The sequence below is a fragment of the Salmo trutta genome, chromosome 16, assembly GCF_901001165.1.
Source record: "Salmo trutta chromosome 16, fSalTru1.1, whole genome shotgun sequence".
Classification (NCBI taxonomy): Eukaryota; Metazoa; Chordata; class Actinopteri; order Salmoniformes; family Salmonidae; genus Salmo; species Salmo trutta.
Genome location: NC_042972.1, coordinates 54419405 through 54439302, shown reverse-complemented (window position 1 = coordinate 54439302; position 19898 = coordinate 54419405). Strand labels below are relative to the sequence as shown.

At 45.1% G+C, this 19898-nt stretch overlaps 1 protein-coding gene across 4 annotated transcripts in view; it reads right to left on the bottom strand.

Annotated features, from left to right (window-relative positions):
- Window positions 1–14965, bottom strand: part of LOC115151053 (kinesin-like protein KIF21B) — a 114192-nt gene extending 99227 nt beyond the window's left edge. For all 4 annotated transcript variants that reach the window (XM_029694991.1, XM_029694993.1, XM_029694989.1 and 1 more), the window contains exon 1: window positions 14510–14965. In XM_029694991.1, coding sequence (XP_029550851.1) covers window positions 14510–14550 — 41 coding nt within the window. In that variant the 5' untranslated portion in view covers window positions 14551–14965. The remainder of the gene's footprint in view (window positions 1–14509) is intronic.
- Between the last annotated feature and the right edge of the window lie 4933 nt (window positions 14966–19898).

Below are 19898 nucleotides of genomic sequence, written 5' to 3'. Positions count from 1 at the left end.
ATTGACCTTCGACAGCGGGTGGACCGGCGGCCATCATTGTGGTAGTAATTGGAAGTAAAAATGGCAATTCAATTTAAATGTCAATGGCGTACCAGCTAAATTGCAGGTGCTCTGAAAGGACAGGTCCATTCTATGAACTATATTGAAATGACACCCACCCTGTATTCAAGAGTATGCTGTTTCACACGCAGCTCAAATGATGTAAATTAGCGTTTAAAACTACGACATGCAACAATATGCGAAAAAATGTTTTATGCAGTTTACACGGGTTTTTTTGATAATTGATGTTAAAAGTTTTTTTTAACTATCAAATGCAACCGATAATCTTTTCCAGTGATGAAGACAGACATCTCATGGTATAGTGGGGTATGCATTAGGCTTGGGCGGTATAATGTATATACCGTATACCAGCGTATTTTTAAATACCCACAGTATGATTTTCAATACCTCAAACTATTTTTAGCTTATTTTTTTCATGAATGTGAAGATATTGAATATTTTCAAATGAATACCTGCAGTCAACATGTGCCCTAGGTTAAAAGACGAAGCAGATCATGTTCCTCGTTTCAGCTGTTGCGTCATTGTTTTTAACTGTTCCCCAAAGCAGCTGATTGAGCCAGTCACAGAGTATGTTTGTTTACAACGAGCACACGGAGCAAACGGAAGCTGTCATGACGTGACGACCCACTGCTGCGCAACGCAGGAGAGCTGATCAAGTTACACTTGAAATTCACTACTAATGTTTGCCAGCTAAATATCTTATAAACTACACTGAACAAAAAACATCATTGCAACAATGTAAAGTGTTGGTCCCATGTTTCATGAGCTGAAATAAAAGATCCCAGAAATGTTCCACATGCACAAAAAGGATATTTCTCTCAAATTCTGTGCACAAATGTGTATACATCCCTGTTAGTGAGCATTGCTCCTTTGCCAAGATAATGCATTCACCTGACAGGTGTGGTATATCAAGAAGCTGATTAAACAGCATGATCGTTACATAGGTGCACAGCATGCCACAGATGTCTCAAGTTTTGAGGATGCATGCAATTGGCATGCTCACTGCAGGAATGCCTACCATAGCTGTTTCCAGAGAGTGTAATGTTAATTTCTCTACCATAAGCCTCCTCCAATGTTGTTTTAGAGAATTTGGCAGTACGTCCATCTGGCCTCACACCCGCAGACCATGTGTAACCACGCCAGCCCAGGACCTCCACATCCGGCTTCTTCACCTGCGGGATCGTCTGAGACAAGCCACCTGGACAGCTGATGAAACTGTCTGTAAAAAAAGCCCTCCCAGAGTTTCTTTTGGGGGGGGACTCATGGCACTGCCCAGTCATGTGAAATCCATAGATTAGGGACTAATGGATTTAAAACTTGTTGAAAATGCAAAATCGTTGAAAATGCTGCATGTTCCGTTTCTATTTTTGTTCAATATATAAGTTTCACTATCTAAGATGTGCCAAAAAAAAGGTCTCCAGAAATGCATTTGGTTTCCTAATTTGCTAGCTAAGTCACGAGCTTAAAAAGATAAAGCTTCTTGGTTACAGCAAAGACAGCCAATCCACTCCTGGATCAAGTTCCCTGCTGTCTAATATTTGTTTTGTGAGTGCTGCAAACCTTTTGAGATAGTTATACAACTTCATGAGCTGGGGTGTCTTTAGTCGTTGCAATTTGTTTAATGTTCGCTTGCACTTGCTAGTATTTAGCTAGCGTCTGCTATGGGAATTCACTAGTACTTTGTTAGCATGCATATTTAAAAATAATAATAATAATAATAATAATAATAATACATTTGGAAAGAAATACACTATTTATACATAAGTATGTGGACACCCCTTCAAATTAGCAGATTAAGCTATTTCAGCCACACCCATTGCTGACAGGTGTACAAAAATCGAGCACACAGCAATGCAATCTCCAGAGAAAACATTAGCAGTAGAATGGCCTTACTGAAGAGCTCAGTGACTTTCAACGTGGCACCGTCATAGGATGCCATCTTTCCAACAAGTGAGGTCACCAAATGTCTGCCCTGCTAGAGCTGCCCTGGTCAACTGGAAGTGCTGTTATTGTGAAGTGGAAACGTCTAGGAGCAACAACGGCTCAACCGCGAATGGTAGGCCACACAAGCTCACAGAACGGGGCCGCCGAGTTCTGAAGTGCGTAGTGTGTATAAATCGTCTGTCCTCGGTTGCAACACCACGGAGTTCCAAACTTCCTCTGGAAGCAACATCAGTACAAGAACTGTTGGGCGGTAGCTTCATAAAATGGGTTTCCCTGTCCGAGCAGCCACACAAGCCTAAGATCGCCATGCGCAATGCCAAACGTCGGCTGGAGTGGTGTAAAGCTTGCCGCAATTGGACTCTAGAGCAGTGGAAACGCGTTCTCTGGAATGAAGAATCACGCTTTACCATCTGGCAGTCCGACGTACGAATCTGGGTTTGGCGAATGCCAGGAGAACGCCTGCCCCAATGCATAGTGCCAACTGTAAAGTTTGGTGGAGGGGGAATAATGGTCAGGGGCTGTTTTTCATGGTTTGGGCTAGGCCCCTTAGTTCCAGTAATGGGAAATCTTAATGCTACAGCATACAATGACATTCTAGACGATTCTGTGCTTCCAACTTTGTGGCAACAGTTTGGGGAAGGCCCTTTACTGTTTCAGCATGACAATGCCCCTGTGCACAAAGCGAGGTCCATACAGAAATGGTTTGTCGAGATAGGTGTGGAAGAACTTGACTGGCCTGCACAGAGCCCTGACCTCAACCCCATCGAAACACCTTTGGGATGAATTGGAACGCCAACCTCGAGCCAGGCCTAATCGCCCAACATCATTGCCCGACTTCACTAATGCTCTTGTGGCTGAATGGAAGCAAGTCCCTGCAGCAATGTTCCAACATCTAGTGGAAAGCCTTCCTAGAAGAGCGGAGGCTGTTATAGCAGCAAAGAGGGACCAACTCTATATTAATGCCCATGATTTTGGAATGAGATGTCCACATACTGCACTGCCGTTAATACCGTATACCCCGGTAAGGTACAGAAACGGTATGAAGGTATGAAAATCTGTATACGGCCCAACCCTAGTATGCATAATGGGTCAACTTTGAGCACCTTTATCTCCTGAATGTTTTGGCATTCTGATACCAAAAATGTAACTTCTGACCACTTCTACCGTGGGCAAATATGCATGGAAAGTTTCATTCAAATAAAAAGGGATGCGGTCAAAAAGTGATTGAAATCAAATGGAACGACCTTCTTATAAAAACAGCCAGGCAGTGAACAGGGCACCTACAGTCCTACTGTAATCCCCCAGGATTTATAATAACAAAATAATACAGTTGATTCCTGATAAATGCTACAGCTTCTGTACTGCCATGAGTTTGGACTTATCGATTAGACTGTAGACCTTTGCATTTTTCCCTCGTCCTAAATCACTGATCTAACACAGTAGGGATCCATACTAAATCCAATAGAGCCACGATAGATCAAAATAAGCGTGTCCACAATAAAGCTTTCACCACTCCTGACAGATCAGTGGTTAGTGATGGCATTCCGTGTTAATGGGTAATAAACCTTGTATTCATATCAGCCGATATAAAATGTGCCAATCGGGCCTGTAGTGTACAATACTAAGTAAGTCTGCGTTGAGCTAAGGCTTTGCTGTACTTTACCGTTCTTTACTAACGGCGCCGTGCTTTGTTGACTCTCCCATGCTTCAGTTTCTGTAACCGTCCCAGCTCCAGTCAGGAAAGTCTTTCGTTTAGCACCCCCTGACAAATTACTTCCTCTAATGACTAGAGGTCAGAGACCATGTGGCCAAGGTGAAGAGGCTGGAGTGTGTGTGTGTGTGTGTGTGTGTGTGTGTGTGTGTGTGTGTGTGTGTGTGTGTGTGTGTGTGTGTGTGTGTGTGTGTGTGTGTGTGTGTGTCTGTCTGTCTATCTGGAGAGGGACCTCTATGAAGATGTTGTTGGTAGATCCGGTGTCCTGTTTGAATACCTGGTAACACCTTCAAATCAAATCAAATGTATTGGTCACATACACATGGTTAGCAGATGTTAATGCAAGTGTAGCGAAATGCTTGTGCTTCTAGTTCCAACCATGCAGTAATATCTAACAAGTAATCTACCAATTCCACAACAACTACCTTGTACACACAAGTGTAAAGGAATGAAGACGAATATGTACATAAATATATAAATGAGTGATGGCCGAACGGCGTAGGCAAGATGTAATAGATGGTATGGAGTACAGTATATACATATGAGATGAGTATTGTAGGGTATGTAAACGTTATATGAAGTGCCATTGTTTAAAGTGGCTAGTGATACATTTATTACATCAATTTTTCATTATTAAAGTGGCTTGAGTTGAGTCAGTATGTTGGCAGCAGCCACTCAGTGTTAGTGATGGCTGTTTAACAGTCTGATGGCCTTGAGATAGAAGCTGTTATACCGGTGTAACACTGTAATTAGCTTCACTAGTAACGACATTGTATTGCATCCTCCCCTGCTTCCAATCCCAGAAAGCGATATAGTTGGAACACTCGCTTTCACTTATCCTATTATGTTAGATTGCTCATGCAATCCAGCTTTACTTGAAGGAAGGGTGGAGAGAGGGATGCATTTTATAGGCTACAGTAAGTATCTGGCCTTGAACAGCTCTTAACAGGAGATAACCAGGGGACAATGAGGGCAGGGGGCCAGTCTCCTGTTTTTTTGTGTGGTCGGTTCGGTTAGATTATTTTGGGGAGAATACTCCACTCAAAATGTTGCTTGCGCCAACACACAGCAACATATTTCATCCGAAATGAAGTGAAAACTATTTGAAAGAATAGTACAGTGCTCTCCCCCCAAAAAAAATCTGCCTAACGCTCGATGAGGCTACTAGTTTGAATTAAAAACAGAGCCTTGATTGTAAACATCAAGACTTCAGCTGGCAGATATGGACGTACCAGCAAACATTTTTGTTGATCTTGTGGAACGGGAGGACTTATCTGCTGGGGGAATTGTCCGTAATCTATTATCCGCATTAGGAGGGGGTAAAGTTTACTGAGGACTTTCTCTCCAAAACCCTCATCGGAATTACGTGTGGTGGTGCGTCTGTCACGCTGGGACGCGAGAGCGGAGTAGCAACGAGGCTCCGGGTCCTCTTCCCTAATATAACTGCTCCGCACGCAGGCTTGAGCTCACATTGGGCAATGTGGTAAAAGAGACGGGAGCTATCAATCCTTTGAAAATACTTATGGACAAGCTCATATGTGCTTTATACCGTATCCAATAAAACGAATGGAGCTGAGGGAGTGCATAGAGAGTTTAGACATTTAGCTGTGCTAAAAAATAAAATAAAATTTAAAAAAAATCGACAGGATCTTGGACACTAGATGGGTGGCATCCAGTTTTAGAACGGTCGAGTCCGTGTGGAAAAATGACCCGGCTGGTCACAAGCATTGAGGATGCCTCCTGCGACGGTGTGACCCGTCAGAGCTAGTGGCCTTAGCGTGAGGATATCCTCGCATGGGTTTGTCAACGATCTAGGCCTTATGTGTGACGCACATCAAGAACTCTCTCTTTTGGAGCTCGAGTGACAATTCAGAGACCGCACAATTATTACTGCACACAGGGCAGTCACCAGGGAAGCGAAGGTGTTCAGTGCAATGGCAAAGCAGCCAGACTGACACACACACACACACACACACACACACACACACACACACACACACCTCAGCCAGACAGGGATTTAGGAGAACTCTTTCTAAGGCATCAAACTGAATGGTTGAAGACCAGAGTAGAGTCCTTAATCAGAGGGAGTTTTTCATAGAGCTTGGCGAGGAACCGTGGAGGCTAGAATGTTCTCTTAAGGAGGACGGACGGTGGACAATACAGGACACAGCCAGGTCATAGAGGAGCTGAAGGTGCTTTACGCGCAATACTGGCAGGAGGACGTAGGAGCTATGTATGGAGAAACAGTGGTAAAATCTCTCGGCTTGGCATCGACAGTCCATGTACGGTCATACGGACCTACAGGCAGTACAAGGACACTAACGGTAATGAAAAAGGACACGTTCCAGATGGACTCAAAGTGCTGGTGATGGTGGTCAACACCGTCCCCATCTCCAGTACAGAATGCGAGCGGGGATTTTCTCAAACAAATCTGATTTGGACCTCAACCCGCGCCTCTCTGCGTACCTCCACCATATCAGGGCTTCTCTTTCTGAACCTTGTTGGCCCACCCCTGAGCCAATTCAACCCAGTCCCCTATGTGAGGTCATGGATCGCTAAAGGACACAGATGTGTCACGGATACCAGGAGCAAAAGAAGAAATAGGGAGGAGACGCACAAGGAAACGGCTGTGTTATGGGAGGTTTTGGATAACTAAGGTGCACTGTGAAGTTAATCTGAATAAGCGCTTCATATTATCACATAGGCACGAGGCCTGTATAACATAATAGGTGTTCTGCCGTAGCCTGCGTCGATGTATTTCATTGATATCACAATCATTTGACTTGATATACGTTTGTTCTACTGCTACATGTATGTCTTGAAAAGTACACGAAATTCAAGTCTTGTAAGCCCCACAGCTGTGTGTGCATAACCAGGTGTTCTGCAGTGACGCCTGAAAACGTTGCTGTACATTGATGTCTTGAAAATTAGGCTGTAAGAAATTCAGACTTGTAAGCCCCACAGCTATACTGGAGTTTGTGGGCATATTTTATATTTTATATATATATATATCAATCAATATCAATATATATATATTTGGGACGGTGGCTGTGAGAGAAGCCCGCCAGTATCTCTCTCCCTCTCTGCTCCGAAAGACACAAGCATCTCTCAAGCGTTGCACTGAATCATTTAATTTAGACTGCTGTAGGCCACCAAAATATTTGATCAACTTCCAAATATTGTTTTGAGACAGAGACAGAGGCTTTTGGCACGAGTCCGTCGGCCGTCACCAGTGAGTGAGCTGCGCATCATTGTGTGGGTCAGTGAAACTGGAAAGCATTTTTAGGACTACAATTTCCTCCTCACATTGTAGCCTACAACGTGTCTTCACACACCGAGGCCTAGTCTATTGACGGATTCAAGACAAGGTCGTTTTTATTGATATCAGATTCTCAGTTTTGTCAGTGTCAAAGTTGCCTGCCATTTCGATCATTTGTGTGGTATTAACAAAGATTCAGCCAAAGTCTCCAGTCATGTAAAAGGACGTACATAGAATTGCAAGAAATGCTTTTATTAAAAGGCCAAAAATTTTCAATTTTTCACCCACAAAAAATGTACCATGTATAAAACTTCTCTAAGTGCCTTTTACTCTATTGCTCTATGCCACTACACAAATGCGATGAAATGAATGCAATGCATTATTATAAAAAGGAGATTTTTCTTCTCTTGTGCTCACTGTTTGTTCCGGCACCTCCCGATTTACAAATGAAGCACTGGATACCTCGCAAAGAAACTGCTTTCTATCCCTTTCAAATTGCACATTCTTCTGTCACGCATTCTTCTGTCCCAACACTAATCTAACGTAGCAGGTGCAAAAGAAACACACCGGCATGCAATGGATTATAGTTGTTCATTACTTAAGTTTAATTAAGTTTTCTGCGCTAAACTATGTAGAATTGTTTTTCTTGTTGGAAACTACAACTCCCTACTACAGTTTGGGCTTGATCTGATTCATCTCTAGAGAAACTATGCAATGTGTGCGCGTTGAGCTCACAGAAGAAGAAAAAAAACAGAAGGAAATGGAATTCAAAATAATTGAACCAATGATTTTGGTTAAATCTCTCAGCATAACACACACACACACACACACACACACACACACACACACACACACACACACACACACACACACACACACACACACTCTGGTGGGCTAGTTCCCACCAGAGCCAGGCCTGTAAAGCAGCCCCCCTAGAGAGGCTGTCGACCCAGTGAACGGTTCACAGTGTCAACAGGAAACAGACGCGACACACACATCCTACACAGGACATACGTCCAACAACCAAAACAAACCCTTTTAACAAAAATGTCAATTTACTCTACATCCCCTGGCTTCTGTCATTGTATTCTAGGCTAATCACTGTTGTGCCAAGGGCAGACTGTCAATATCGTGGCCTGTAACAGTCTGAATGCGGACCAAAGCAGCAACGGAAAGTTGGTCGCAGAAAATCCTTTCACGCGACGCACGTTGCGTCACACAGACTCTAGTCAAAATTGTAAGCCGTGGCGGTAACCAGTGTGGTAAAACGCTTCTGCGATCACCACAACACGCAAAGACCACTCCTGCATGGCAACAGTCAACAAAGTACATCCTTGTATCTCCTTCCCTGTTCATAATAACCTATTCATCACAATTAAAGTATTCATATTAAATCTATTTCCAGCCTCATCATCACAAGAGGAGCAGAACATCAGACCCCCCCGCGCTTGACGGGTAATGTTGTTTCAGAGCACCCTGAGGTGGTGGCTGGCTGCTCGTCTGATCAACTCTATTTAGAGCACTACTGTTGACCAGTGCTCTGATTCAAAGTAGTGCACTGCATAGGGAATAGGGTGCCATTTGGGATGCGGGCCCTGTGTCTCTCCTCCAGTCTCCTCCAGTTTCGTCCAGTCGTCGCAGGAGACGTGCAGTCAACAGCCTCTCTCGGTCTTCTTTGTGTCTATTTATAACAAGACTGGCTGTTGACTCAACACCTTCACGTAAGACCTCTCTCTGGACCGCAATGACGGGGGGGTGAAAAGAGGAGGGGAGAGGAGGATGGAGCACGGAGAGGGACGGAGAGAGGGGAGAGAGGGGCAAACATGGCCTGCAGATGAAATACTCAAGAACAAACATACCCACACACCCAAAAGCACATGTTCACAAATGAGCTTGCACACACAGAGAAATACATGAAAAGCACATGATTTCCCACACACACAGATTAAATAAAACACACACATGGCTTAGACCAAGCCATCAGCAACATAAATCTGTCAACCACAAGCCAACACCAGCCCTCAAGATGGCATCGACAGCACCGGAAGTGTGTGATCTACTGTTTGGATGCAAGACTCTGGGTCATTGTGTAACAGGCTATCTGTGTGTTGGCTGTATTTTCTCCGAATGTTGTTTAGTGAAGGCTTCCCAGACAGACAGGAAACGAACGGCTTCTCTGTCGTGACACAGACTGTGGAGGGGCGGGGCTATGGGGTCAGGGTGGTGAATGACCTGACTTTGTTTGGCCATCAACACCTCCCTTCGTCGGCTCACACACACGCGCTCGTCAAACCCAAACCTTTTCTAAACGCAGTCCTTGTCCGCAGTCCTAGAACTGAGGTTCCTCTGCTGCAGAACGGAATTCCAATTATAAATGTGGGAGCAATTACACAGCCATCCATCTATTCTCTGTTATCAGTGGCCTGGCGTTCCCTGGAATAGTCTTCCCTGTCGTTAACGAAGACAGTCCATCTTAATGTGCATCCCAAATGGCACCCTATTCCCCAATATAGTGCACAATTTTTTTTACCAGGGCCCATTGAGATAAGGTCAAAAGTAGTGTATTGGGTGTGCCATTTGGGATGCATCCCTAGTTTCACGGGAAGTCATCTAGAGCCGTGTGTTTGTTTGTGTGCGTCCCTACTTCCTGTCACTGCTAACACTGCTTTCAGTGCCACCCATTAGGAACAGAGTAAATACGCACATTTCAGATCACACACGAAGAAGAGAACAGAGCATGCTTTTAAGATTCCTATTACAACAGTGGCACTACGGTTATTACATTGGTTAACATTGGTTAGTTAACATTGGTTAGTACTGTTCACTTTGTGTGCTTAATGTAGGCCTATACCTAGTGCAGGGTGACTAACACCAATTACGTAAATTGTACTTCCATTGTTACAAAATAATCTGTTGAAAAATGCAGCTTTGAATAGAGAGACAGCTAACCATATATGGACAGTAGGCCTTGTCTCCTGCTGCTGTGTTGACAGGTCATGTCAGGCTCCTACTGTGTGCGTGTGTGTGAAAGGTGTGAACTATAACTGATGCCGTTCACCTTCACTCATCCTCACATACCATCCCCTCCCCGGCCAGTTGAATAAATCAATAGTAGGGCATTTAACCCCACCTTACAGCACATCCAACTTCCTCATTTGTATTTTATTTATTTAACCTTTATTTAACTAGGCAAGTCAGTTAAGAACAAATTCTTATTTTCAATGACGGCCTAGGAACAGTGGGTTAACTGGCTTGTTCAGGGGCAGAACGACAGATTTGTACCTTGTCAGCTCGGGGATTCGATCTACTAAAGGCTACCTGCCGCCCTAATACGAACAACAGATGAACAACAGATGAACAACAATGAACAAGCAGCGTCGCTTTTCTTCTTTTCACTCTTTTTGAAAAGCCTCAGCAAAATGTTGGCTAAACCACTTCCTCTTTTTGACATTGTGACAAAGCGCAAAGGAACTAACTGACAGGCTGACTCTCATGCCGGGTTCTGCCCCGTGGTGAGGCGGTGGTGTCGGCCCATTGTCTGACAGTCTCGTGCCGCACCGGGGGGGGGGGGGGGGGGGGGGGCGAGATCAGGACCTCTGGAAGTCAACCGTAATATTGAAATATTGATTGCCCCATTTCCCCGTGCAAGGGCCCATGTGTGGTTGGTAGGCTAAATGTTTACAAGGCTCGTAGCCTATAGCCCGTCAGCTGGACGCATCCTTAAAAGGCACCATATTCTTTACTTATGGACCCTGGTCAAAAGAAGTGCACTATATAGGGAATAGGGCGCCATTTGGGACGCAGCCAGCTGACTGACTACAGGCTACGAGCCTTGTAAACATCTAGCCTACCAACCACACATGGGCCACTGCACGGGAAAAATGGGAAAATGGGGCCATCAATATTACGGTTGACTTCAAAAAAAGGCCCTGATTCCGGCCGCCTTGCCACGGGGCAAAACCGTCTGGCTGCGACAAGGTTACCACGCGCGCACGCACACACAGAGAAAGAGAAACACGCACGCACGACTGCAGATATACTATCCAATATACTAGCCCAATTAAGTCATGCCTTCTCACGTTACTAGTCTATGTGGTCTACATCCAATGAGGTACATTATGGAGTTCTAACCGAGCTGGGTGGTGACCGTATTACCGTCACACCGGGGCGGTCACGAGTCATGAAGGCAGTCAAATTCCACGTGACCATTTAGTCAGGGTAATTATGCTTCTCGAAGCTCTGATACTGCCGATTATCATTAGTAGCCTACCAAACTAGCTACCAACTGGTACTCAGCACTCTATTGTCCCCCTAATCACTCTGACAATGTAAATGTAAAAAAAAAAAAAATCAAACACTTCACGTGGCACAACATTTCTATAGGCTTTGCAATTGCGGGAGAAAACAGAGTGATGGCCGCTAATAAAAAGAGGAGGATCTCATCAGCTTTCTATAGGCTAGACCTACTATATTTATATCTTAACTTTCCTAATATTATGCACATTGCGTATCATTTACAAAAGGAGTATAGTCTACCTGGCTGGCATGAAAATAAACCACGGGGAAAAGCATCCTCCATTCGCTATTTAAGTACATAGATGACATATTTTTTCCTGCTGCCCGTTTCGATACAGGTGCATGATAATGGTCCATTCTAAATCGAAACAAATGTTACACATATCATTTTGTATAAGTAAAGAGAAGATTCAAATCAAGAAGTCTGATGGGTGACAATATTCGCCTATCAATTATATATTAGTCAGTCGGCATGGCTACCACAGCATTATGCTTAGTGGGACTATTATTTGTTTTTCAACAGGACAATGACCCAACACACCTCCAGGCTGTGTAAGGGCTATTTGACCAAGAAGGAGAGTGATGGAGTGCTGCATCAGATGACCTGGCCTCCACAATCACCCGACCTCAACCCAATTGAGATGGTTTTTGATGAGTTGGACCACTGAGTGAAGGAAAAGCAGCCAACAAGTGCTCAGCATATGTGGGAACTTCTTCAATACTGTTGGAAAAGCATTCCAGGTGAAGCTGGTTGAGAGAATGTCAAGAGTGTGCAAAGATGTCATCTCAAATATAAAATATATTTTGATTTGTTTAACACTTTTTTGATTACTACATGATTCCATATGTGTTATTTCATAGTTGTGATGTCTTCACTATTATTCTACACTGTAGAAAATAGTACAAATAAAGAAAAACTCTGGAATGAGTAGGTGTGTCCAAACGTTTGACTAGTACTGTACACCTCGGAATTGGATAAGGACGTGCGCCGTTGCATCCCCGATGTGTCTGTCTTTACTTGTAGCCTGTGAGAAAGACCTGATCCACGTGAAGGAGAGCCATGTGAGTGCGAGACGCTTCGGATTGCGCAGCACACTCAGGGAGAAGGGCACAACGCAGCAAGCTGGGCCGCAAAAGGCATGGATTGTTTAGGGTGCATTACAGCCACAAAGGGGATGCTGCTGTGAAATTCAGGGCATTATCAAGTGCTTGTCAAATTGTGAATGAGAGACTATTGGTGTGTACAGCCTGCGCTAAAAACGAAGCAGAGCTCATGCCTTTCAAGCGACTTTTTTCAAATCATCATTAGTCGCATCATGCAGCCTTACAATGTAATAAGCCCAACGTTTGTAGAACAACTAAAGTTACATTAATAACTCTAAATGAAGCATATAGGAGTACCTATTTCTCTGTTAACTGATTAACACAGAATAGCCGCGCTCCCTCAAATCGTTTGGAGAAAATATTCATATATTTGTTCAACTGTATTCTTCATACTATGAAATAATATAAAATAATGCCACAAAATTATAAGCAAATCTTGTCTGCTAAATGAACTAGTGTAGCCCACAGCCATTTGGCATAGCCAGATCAGGACCTAACATAAGGACAACTCAGAGTATGCTATTCTGTTCTTCTATCAGACCTGTCTAATATAAATCATGGATTTATTAGACTTTTTTATGTGCGGAAGCCAGGAGATGCTAAATGTGTTTATGTTAATTAACGGTCAATTACCGTGAGACCGACGGTTATTTGCTTGACAATCACCGGGTGATGAAAGTTCACGACCGCTACAGCCCTAGCGGTGATCGCCTACTGTGATATATAATATCCCCTTACGGCACGCAAATTAAACAGCGACGATGTCCAATATTCATGGATAACCTCACAACACAGTCCCGTGCCTTCAGGGTTTTGTTCTCAACAAAGGCAGTGAATAAATGTGAGGCACATGTAAATGCTGTTCCCCGGAGCGATGGCATCTCTTTGTGATGGTCGACTCAAACGCAAAAGCACATTTCGGCAAGGTCCAAAGCAAATTTCTTCTAACACCGAGTCATTGAGGGAAAGCAATTATTTTGTAACGATGAAAAGACACCCTATTGCAATAGCAACAGCACATGGCATGGAGAGCTCACATGATGAGAATTTGATATTATTGTGACTGGCAGAAATGCCCAACCTGGTTTCAGAGCATTTCGTATTATTCTGTACGTAAATCTGAGACACGCCATTTAGTATGTTACGTTTCGTATGGTATGTATTACATTGTGAATGTCCATCACCCATCTCATATGATATGTTACGAATTACAATTCAAATTGTGTTACGAATTTTCTAAAATGTACAATGTTATGAATTTTCAAAACGTATGATATGTTATGAATTCTAGCTAAGTATCTAATATTAGCTAGCTGGCTACCGTTAGATAGGCTAGGGGTTAAGGTTAAGGTCAGGGTAAAGTTTAGGAGTTAGGTTAAAGGGTTAAGGGCAGGGTTAGTTAAAAGGGTTAAGGTTAGGGGAATGGTTAGTTAACACGCCAAATAGTTGCAATGTAGCAAAAAAGTAGTAAGTAGTTGAAAAGTTGCTATTTAGCTAAAATGCTGTCAGTGATGATATCCAAATTTGCAACCTTCATTCACGTTGTACACTTCATTCGTGCTCTCCAACCAAAGTACTTTCGTTTTTGCATTAAGTAACTGTCTGTCTAATGTAACCATACCAAACGTAACATATATCATACTTACTTGAGAGTCCAGCTTTACAATTACTATGCTACGTCTAGTCTATGAGACCAGGCTGCAACGCCCCATGGATATTCTACCCCGCCAGCACCTGGGCTGAGGACTTTTAGAAATAACACAACACTCATGATTTCAACCAACAGATCATTCAGCCTATCAGCATAATAGCACTGATCTACTTAATCTTCTGCACCTATATGAAGGCATGCTCGCACATGCTTTGCCTTATCTGCTCTGTGTACAGTAGCTACAAGAACACCCATATGTTGCAACAGCAAGCCAAATTCTAACTGTACTAATGCAATTATTGCTGTACTCTACATATGGACAGCTAAATAACATCACCAGAGAATGCTTCTAGGACTCACATGTGAGCGAATCAATTAATTAATTGCCCGGTAACAGAGACACACAGTGACAGAGACACAATGCGTTCTGCGAAGGTCAACAGAAATCTTTCAGTGGGCTTTCGGGGACCGCGGAGGGGCATACCTCAAAGAGACCTTCACACAGCAGTCGTTTTGGCTCGCCATCCTGTCCTCTTTCTTTCAGTGCTCCCCTCTGTTACAAAAGTATCTGAACTGTGCCAGTCAGAGTCCGTTTAGTGCGTAAAAATCCAGCGTAGCATCAAACAAAAACGCATGGAGCGGTACTTCAGGTTAGCAGCTCGGGCCGCGGTGCTGTCATCATAACCTGCCGTGGGAAATCCTGCTACCGTCGGCTTCTGCTTCTGTCCACTCTCACAATCTACACCTCCCGTTCTTCGCACGCGTTTTTCTTCTCCTTTCTTATTTCTTTCGCCGCTGCTACATCCTGTTGTGTATGTGCGAAGTCTACAAACGGTTTCGGCGCTCATCCAAAACCACACAGTAACAACCTTCTCTGCCTATTTGTTGTCTGTCTCACGTTGAATGTGCACAGCGGAGGCAGAGAGAGAAAACCGTAGGGGGGCGGGTGTAATCGCATTTGATTGACAAGCTCTTAGCCATACATCAAATACTCCCGCCCCCGTCCTACCTAATAGGCCAATTAGGGAGCTCAGAGCCTCAAGAGGCGCCCAATGGTGTGTGTGTGTGTGTGCGTGCGTGTGTGTGTGTGTGTGTGTGTGTGTGTGTGTGTGTGTGTGTGTGTGTGTGTGTGTGTGTGTGTGTGTGTGTGTGTGTGTGTGTGTGTGTGTGTGTGTGTGCGCGCGTGTGTTAAGGTTGTGGGCAGTAGCAAAGGGAACATCTGAGGCCCGTTAACCAGTCATAAAGAGAGTCAGTGTTCCCATGTCTGAGAGGGAGGTTCAAGGGTCACAGATTTAACATCATGGGGGTCAAAGGTAACATACCAAGTTAGGGATGTAGTTGTATGATGACTAGTGCATGGTAAAGTAAGAAAGAGTGAGTGAGTCTACAGATAACATATAACAAGTGTAACAGTATAGCTTCCGTCCCTCTCCTCGCCCCTACCTGGGCTTGAACCAGGGACCCTCTGCACACATCAACAACTGACACCCACGAAGCATCGTTACCCATCGAGCCACAAAAGCTGCGGCCCTTGCAGAGCAAGGGGAACAACTACTTAAGGTCTCAGAGCGAGTGACGTCACCCGATTGAAACGCTATTAGCGCGCACCACCGCTAACTAACTAGCCATTTCACATCGGTTACACAAGCACAGAACAAGCTGGGATAGGCCGGTCGTGACTAACGGCAGATAGGTAAGGGTTTTCAGTAAGAGTGAGTCGATCCACCACTGATAGGCCTATATTGCTTCATCCCGCAACGAGCCAACAATTTCCCGTCAACAGAGGCATATCCAGTATCTCTATTAACAATTACTTGTGATTCGTCAGGTTGAATGTGTCCTTCGCTATCAAATAAGCATTTAAAACACATTTTTATCTCAGGGTCTACCATTTTCCGCCTGTATAAGTGGGAGATCACGCGTTAGCTTACGCTCGCGTAACTGCGTGGCCTAGAACGGACTACAATGGCAGCCCACTGACAGAACATGGGAGACCCTGGGTAAAAACTTCTTTAAACGCTATTTGATAGCGAAGGACATATTTATTGATAGCGAAGGACAGTATTATTCCTAAAGACATTGGATTTTGACGGGAAACGTTATTTTGGTGAAACCTCATAGTTTAGGTTTGGTTGATCAAGGACGCCAGGCTACGGAAGCTTCCACTGTTGAGCCATCTGTAAGCAATGGCTAGTTGCAGGATGAGTCCTATAGTGACTAATGGCAGATAGATCATGGTTTTGAGTAAAAATAGTAAGTCTATTCACTACTAGTAAAATAGTACAAGCAACATAACTTATTACAAGCATGTAACAAGTTAATATTAGACCTATGGATTTGATGTTAAGAGAGTAAGGTTTTATCAACTGGTATTGCAATGGTGTTATGGTAGAATGTGTTTCTGGTGGGGAGGAGCAACCTGCGAAGGAAGTGGCTCAGTGCCGTGTTTCTTTCCTGCTTTCAGTCACAATCTTCAAAAGAGGAAATGTAAGTTCTCTCTTCCGTTTTTTTCGCCCCTCTGTTCTCTCCTGCCGATCACCTCCAGGCTATTGTAGCTGTAGTGAATGTTTAGAAGGAATGTCAGAATCAAGGACCCTCTCTGATCTTTTGTACTGTTGATTTTCTCAATGAGGATGTGTTTCAAAAGTATGATTTCCTCTCTCTGATTTTGGCTCCGACGAACGTCTTGATTCCTACCTATTTATGGTTTAATCCTTGTAGAAAAACGGAACATGCCCTAAATCCTTTCCTCATCCTCCATGGCTCATGTTCAAGGGATCAAATCCCATCTGACAAATTGTCATTTTGTTCTGAGACCATTATCGGAGATGAATTAGAGGCACGTCACAGAAACAGGGCAGGTTTCCAATCCAAAATGTCATGAGAGCTGCACAGACATGTGCAGTATGATCCATCGTTTCAATTCAATACAACTTTTTTGTGAATGTTTTTTTTTCATTGTTTTTTCAAAACGCACAAGAAGACAAATTAGGGTCCACACTTTTGAGTCGTTATAGAATATAATTGAAGAGCATAAAATGTGACTTTATATACAGGGCTATATTACAGTATTTTGTAAGATGTTGAAATTCCCTTTTAAAATGTAAAAACAAAACAAGGGGAAGGATCCTCATTCTTATGAGGAGCTTCTGTTGGTTGGTTTGCTGATATCTAGGCGTTGTAAGAGCTGGCATGTGTCAGCAATTGCATGGGCAGAGGAACGCCCCATGGTTAAAGGTCCAATGCAGTCGTTTTTATCTCAATATGAAATCATTTCTGTGTAGCAATTAAGTGCCTTACTGTGATTGTTTTCAATTAAAATGGTCAAAAAGAAACAAAAAAAATAGCTGCTTAGTAAAGAGCAATTTCTAAAGCAAGAATTTTGCTGGGAGTGTCTGGGACTGGTCTGAGTGGGGAAGGGGAAACTGAAAACTAGCTGTTATTTGCCGAGAGGTTTAGGACCACTCTTAACTCATTTACTGTCTGGTAATGTCACCAGGCAGGCCAAAACTCCATCCCACCAAAGAGGCAGACATTTCAGGTGGTCTTTTCAAAACAGCTCTTACACTAAAGGGGTATAATCATCATTTTCACAGTGTTATTCCAAATCTGTAACGAGTGCGCTGAGAGTCAGGAAGCAAGTTCAGGGAGTGAGTGTTTTAATAAATAAAATAAACAATGAACACGAAACATAAACAATGCACCGAAATGAAAACAGAGTCAATAACACCCGAGGAAGGAACCAAGGGGAGTGACAGATATAGGGAAGATAATCAAGGAGGTGATGGAGTCCAGGTGAGTGTCATGAGGCGCAGGTGCGCGAGACGATGGTGACAGGTGTGTGGGATAATCAGCAGCCTGATGACCTAGAGGCCCGGAGAGGGAGTGTACGTGACAGAGTCCAACTCAAGGTGTCATACATTTTTTTTTACCCCACCTCCCCAACATTTTCAATATTTTCACATGACCCTTCCCTTGTGCTGTAAAATACACTGAACAAAAATATAAATGCAACGTGCAACAATTTCAAAGATTTTACTGAGTTACAGTTCATATAAGGAAATTCATTCATTTGGCCCTAATCGATGGATTTCAAATGACTGGGAATACAGATATGCATCTGTTGGTCACAGACTCCTTAAAAAAGGTAGGGGCTTGGATCAAAAAACCAGTCAGTATCTGGTATGACCATCATTTGCCACGACACGTCTCCTTCGCATACAGTTGATCATGCTGCTGATTGTGGCCTGTGGAATGGTGTCCCACTCTGTAACGCCCTGGCAATAGAGAGGGGTTTTTGTTCTTTATTTTGGTTAGGCCAGGGTGTTACATTGGGTGGGCGTTCTATGTTCCTTTTTCTATGTTTTTGTATTTCTTTGTTTTGGGCCGTGTGTGGCTCCCAATCAGGCACAGCTGAAGCTCGTTGTTGCTGATTGGGAGTCACACAAGGAGCATGTTTTTCCTTTGGGTTTTGTGGGTAATTGTTTCTGTTAGTGTTTGCACCTGACAGGACTGTTTTGGCTGTCAGTTTTCTTGTTTTCTGTATAGTGTTCACGTTGTTCTATTAAAATTCTAATGATGAACACATCCTCTGCTGCACCTTGGTCTACTTCTACAGACAGCCATTACAGAATTACCCACCAACAACGGACCAAGCAGCGGAGGAAGGAGCAGCACAAGGAGAGGCACCAGGAGAAAAGCTATCTGGAGTCATGGACTTGGGAGGAAATCCTGGACAGAAAAGGACCATGGGCTCAAGCTGGGGATTATCGCCGCCCGCAGTGGGAGATCGAGGCGGCGAGAGCTGAGAGGCGCTGGTATGAGGAAACGGAGCGCAACGGACACGGGAGGCAGCCCCCCCCAAAAAATTGGGGGGGCACACGGGGAGATTGGCGGAGTCAGGCGGGAGACCTGAGCCAACTCCCCGTGCTTACCGGAAGCAGCGTGGTACTGGTAAGACACCGTGTTATGCTGTGGAGCGCACGGTGTCCCCAGTGCGCGTTCAAAGCCCGGTGCGCTACATACCAGCCCCCCGCAAGTGCCATGCGAGTGCAGGCATCGAGCCAGGGCGGATGGTGCCAGCTCAGCGCGTCTGGTCTCCAGTGCGCCTCCTCGGTCCAGGTTATCCTGCGCCGGCGTTGCGCACTGTGTCTCCAGAGCGCTGGGAGGGTCCAGTTCGCCCAATGCCTGCTCTCCGCCCGTGCCGGACCAAAGTGGGCATTCAGCCTGGAGTGTGGGTAAAGAGCGTCCGTACCAGAACTCCAGTGCTCCCCCACAGCCCGTTTTATCCTGTGCCTCCTCCTCGGACCAGGCCTCCAGTGGGTCTCCCCATCATGGTCAGTCCTGTGCTTGCTCCACGGACTAGGTCTCCAGTGGGTCTCCCCATCCTGGTCCGTCCTGTGCCACCTCCCAGGACTAGGCCTCCAGTGGGTCTCCCCATCCTGGTCCGACCTGTGCCACCTCCCAGGACTAGGCCTCCAGTGGGTCTCACCAGTCCGGAGCCGCCAGAGCTGCCTGCCAGTCCAGAGCCGCCAGTCCGGAGCCGCCAGAGCCGCCCGCCAGTCCGGAGCCGCCAGAGCCGCCCGCCAGTCAGGAGCCGCCAGAGCCGCCCGCCAGTCAGGAGCCGCCAGAGCCGCCCGCCAGTCAGAAGCCGCCAGAGCCGCCCGCCAGTCAGGAGCCGCCAGAGCCGCCCGCCAGTCAGGAGCCGCCAGAGCCGCCCGCCAGTCAAGAGCCGCCATAGCCGCCCGCCAGTCCAGAGCCGCCAGAGCCGCCCGCCAGTCAGGAGCCGCCACAGCCGCCCGCCAGTCAGGAGCCGCCAGAGCCGCCCGCCTGTCTGGAGCCGCCAGAGCCGCCCGCCTGTCTGGAGCCGCCAG